Genomic DNA, 3,397 nt, shown 5'->3' with positions numbered 1-3,397 from the left:
TCACTACGCTAAACTCCGGTAACGTTCCGTACCCCCCCCCCCCCTCCTCTCTCTCTATATATACCGCTCCCCCCTTTCTTTAATTTCTCCCTTTTCTGATTTTTCAAAACCTAGGGTTCTAGTTTAAGTTAGTCATTTCTCATACTTGTTTTCTGAACCTAGGGTTCTTGATTTAGCTCTTAATTAGGCTTTGCATGATGGGAAAGATGTCTATTTCTTGTTGCAAATAGATGGAGATTATTTATACAAGAAAGGGTGAGTTAATGTTGTTTAAAATTCTTATGACTTGTAAAATTAAAGTCACAACAACTGTGCATATACTCAAATTTCTATCTTTAGTAATATATGTGGAATTCAATTAAAAGTGGAGAAGGAGATCTAGTGCCATTTGGTCCTTAATCCAATGCTATCTACTCTGTAGAAACTAGATGTATCGTTGAGCTATTATTTAACTGTGGATATAGCTGAAAACTTTGATTCTCGCTCTCCGGCAGCTGTATGAAGCAGTAATTGATAATAAAAAAAGCCAATTAAAATCATTAACAGTATCTAATTAGTTGGGCATAATTATTAGTTTCTGGAAATTGAAATAGATGAAAGGTAGATCCAAATGTCTTATTAGTTGTTTTGCTTCGTGAAATTCATTGCAGGAACAAGTCTAGATTGAAGTAAAACCATTGAACCAAATGGGTCTTATTTTAATTTTTTTTTAAAATAACGCCTTGAATTCCTCTTGGACTTTCACTTCTATATACAAATACTACTTAGTGTGTGAAGAAAAAACTTTTGGAGGCCTAAGGCACAAGCCTTACTATTCATAACTTTAGAGCCGGCCCTGAGGCCTGGTGCATTTGCTTGCAGATTATATATGTTGAAGGAATTGGGCATAAAAGTTTCTTTATATGTATTACTATTGTACATACGCTAGCCTGTTTACAAGTCACAATACAAATTTTGCTTTCTGCCTAAAGAATCTGCTCTACACTCTGTTCATTCCATCTCTACCACAAGTGATATTTATATCAACTTGTTAAAAAAGAAGAACAAAAAGTAAATTTATCCCATCAGATTGTTGGCCACCTATGCTAGAAATTGTTGGCCAAAAATTGAGCAGACTAAGAAACCCAACAATTATTGAAGGAACCATTGGTGATGGCCCTCTGCTGCCCATACTTTGCTTACTAATAAGACTTAGCTTGTTATATCAATTAACTAGAAAAATATGTAATTTTCTGACATCAAAATAGGAGAATATAAAGTAGACATGTTAGCTGCAATAATCATGGTCACATCACACTTGTGCTTTCCTTTGGAGGTTAATGTCTAAGCAGTGTCATTGCATGTTCCAAATAATTTTTCTTCAAAGAATAAGTAAAACACTTGTTGGATCAACTAATTGTTTGCTAGCTTTCTTATATAACTCTAAACAAGAATTCTGATAATGACATCAATGGAATTCTGCTGATTAAGTTTGTACGTGGAAAAGTTTCTTTTCTATCCTTGTACATTAATAGCCATTTCTCCAAACAGTTTTCATGGAATATATGCTTACAAGTTTCTGGCCTTTTTAAGTGACCAGGAAGTGAAGATACAAAAGTATGAAAGAAGACAAAATCAGGCTATAAGTCTTGAGGTAACTTCATTTGCTAATCTCTAAGTTGGTTTCAATTGTTAAATGTAAGTTAAGTTGTTAAATTGCTAGAACAACTACATGAATTTATATTGCTTTTACCTTGATAAAAATTCTTTATTGTGAATATTATATCTATCCTCCAAGTTTAAATTTATTTATGGATGATAACCAATGTGTTAGAATCTTGGTTTGACTTTTTAAACTGATTCCAAGAACTTAATAGGAGCATTTCTATGAAAAAGTACTTTTCATTCATTGTAACTTGATCTAGAACCATAGTCTTTTCTTGACTTATAAAAAGACGAATAAAAGTTAGTTCTTTAAGGTATACTATTCATAATTAATTGTAAACTAAGTGAGTTCTTTAAGGTATACTATTCAAGAATAATTGTAAACTAACTTGAAACAAATAAATCGTTCTAAGTCTATTCATTGTTTGTGTGTATTTGTGTACTAGATGGAACGTGAACATCGTAGATGGATGTACGATAGGAATCATCCTAATCGTTGTGGATTAAAGGAAGAATTTATTGAAGGTGTTAAAGGATTTATTGCTCATGCAAAAACGCTTCCTGAATTTCGTAACGAAGGAACAATTAGGCGTCCTTGTGTGAAATGCAAGTGTACAAAGTTGTTGCAACCGAAAAATATTAAAGTTCATCTTTATAGCAAGGGGTTTAGGGAAAATTATTATGTGTGGACTGTTCATGGAGAGAACTATTGTAGTGTTGGTGATGTTCATTTTTAAAATCTAGTTAGTGGTGAGAGAAGTACACAAATGGAGAATAATGTTGAGAATTCTCGATTACATGAAATAGTGTCAGATACTTTTGATTTTTACCCAGGGGTTCAATCCCAACAAAATGTTGTTGAGCCTCCTAATGATGAGGCAAAGCGCTTCTATGAATCATTAGAGTCGGCTAGTCGTCCACTCTATAAAGACTCAATGCACTCTGAGTTGTCTGTTGCAGTTAGATTACTAACTATTAAATCAGATTGGAATATTTCTCAAGCGGGCATGAATGCTATAATTGGGCTCATGCGTGAAGTTAATCCGAGCATTAACTTACCGAATGATTACTATAAAGCAAAGAAATTGATTTCCAAGTTAGGACTTTCCTCAACAAAAATTGATTGTTGTGAAAATGGTTGTATGTTATATTATAAAGATGATGCGGCTCTAGAAGCATGCAAATTTTGTGGACTGTCTCGTTTTAAGGAAGTTACAAATGCCAAAGGTAAGACAGTTGCAGTTAAGAAGATGCATTACTTACCAATTATACCTAGATTAAAGAGGATATATGCATCAATGAGTTCTGCTCCTCATATGAGATGGCACCATGAAAATAGAAGGCCGCCTGGTGTTTTGTATCATCCTTCGAATGGAGAAGCGTGGAAGCATTTTGATAGGATATTTCCAGACTTCGCTAATGAACCAAGAAATGTTAGGTTGGGTTTGTGTGCAGATGGATTCACTCCATTTTCTGTCTCTGCTGCACCATATTCATGTTGGCCTGTCTTTGTTACACCATATAATCTTCCACCTGAAATGTGTATGACAAGTCCATATTTGTTCCTAACTTGCATAGTTCCGGGTCCAAGTAATCCAAAAGGTTTAATTGATGTATATTTGCAGCCGTTGATTGATGATCTAAAATTATTATGGCATGAAGGTGTTGAAACATACGACATATCAACTAAGCAAAACTTTAGATTGCGTGCTGCTTTGATGTGGACTATTAATGATTTTCCTGCGTATGGAAT

At 34.1% G+C, this 3,397-nt stretch overlaps 1 protein-coding gene across 4 annotated transcripts in view; it reads left to right on the top strand.

Annotated features, from left to right (window-relative positions):
- The window catches only part of LOC109239860, a 7,210-nt gene that overhangs the window by 136 nt on the left and 3,677 nt on the right, over positions 1-3,397 (top strand). Inside the window, exons 2-3 of one of the 4 annotated variants that reach the window (XR_002069974.1) lie at positions 1,580-1,633; positions 2,091-2,412. Coding sequence is in view for 1 of the 4 variants with exons in the window: in XM_019406455.1 (XP_019262000.1) it covers positions 1,573-1,633; positions 2,091-2,381 (352 nt within the window). In the remaining 3 variants the exon portion in view is untranslated. Of the gene's footprint in view, positions 1-1,572; positions 1,634-2,090; positions 2,413-3,397 lie in introns of those variants that run through there. The other 3 variants (XM_019406455.1, XR_002069972.1, XR_002069973.1) reach the window with 3 other exon arrangements.

The sequence above is a fragment of the Nicotiana attenuata genome, chromosome 1, assembly GCF_001879085.1.
Source record: "Nicotiana attenuata strain UT chromosome 1, NIATTr2, whole genome shotgun sequence".
In the NCBI taxonomy this organism is placed as follows: domain Eukaryota; kingdom Viridiplantae; phylum Streptophyta; class Magnoliopsida; order Solanales; family Solanaceae; genus Nicotiana; species Nicotiana attenuata.
The sequence above is the reverse complement of the archived record's forward strand: the minus strand, read 5'-3'. Positions and strand labels throughout refer to the sequence as shown.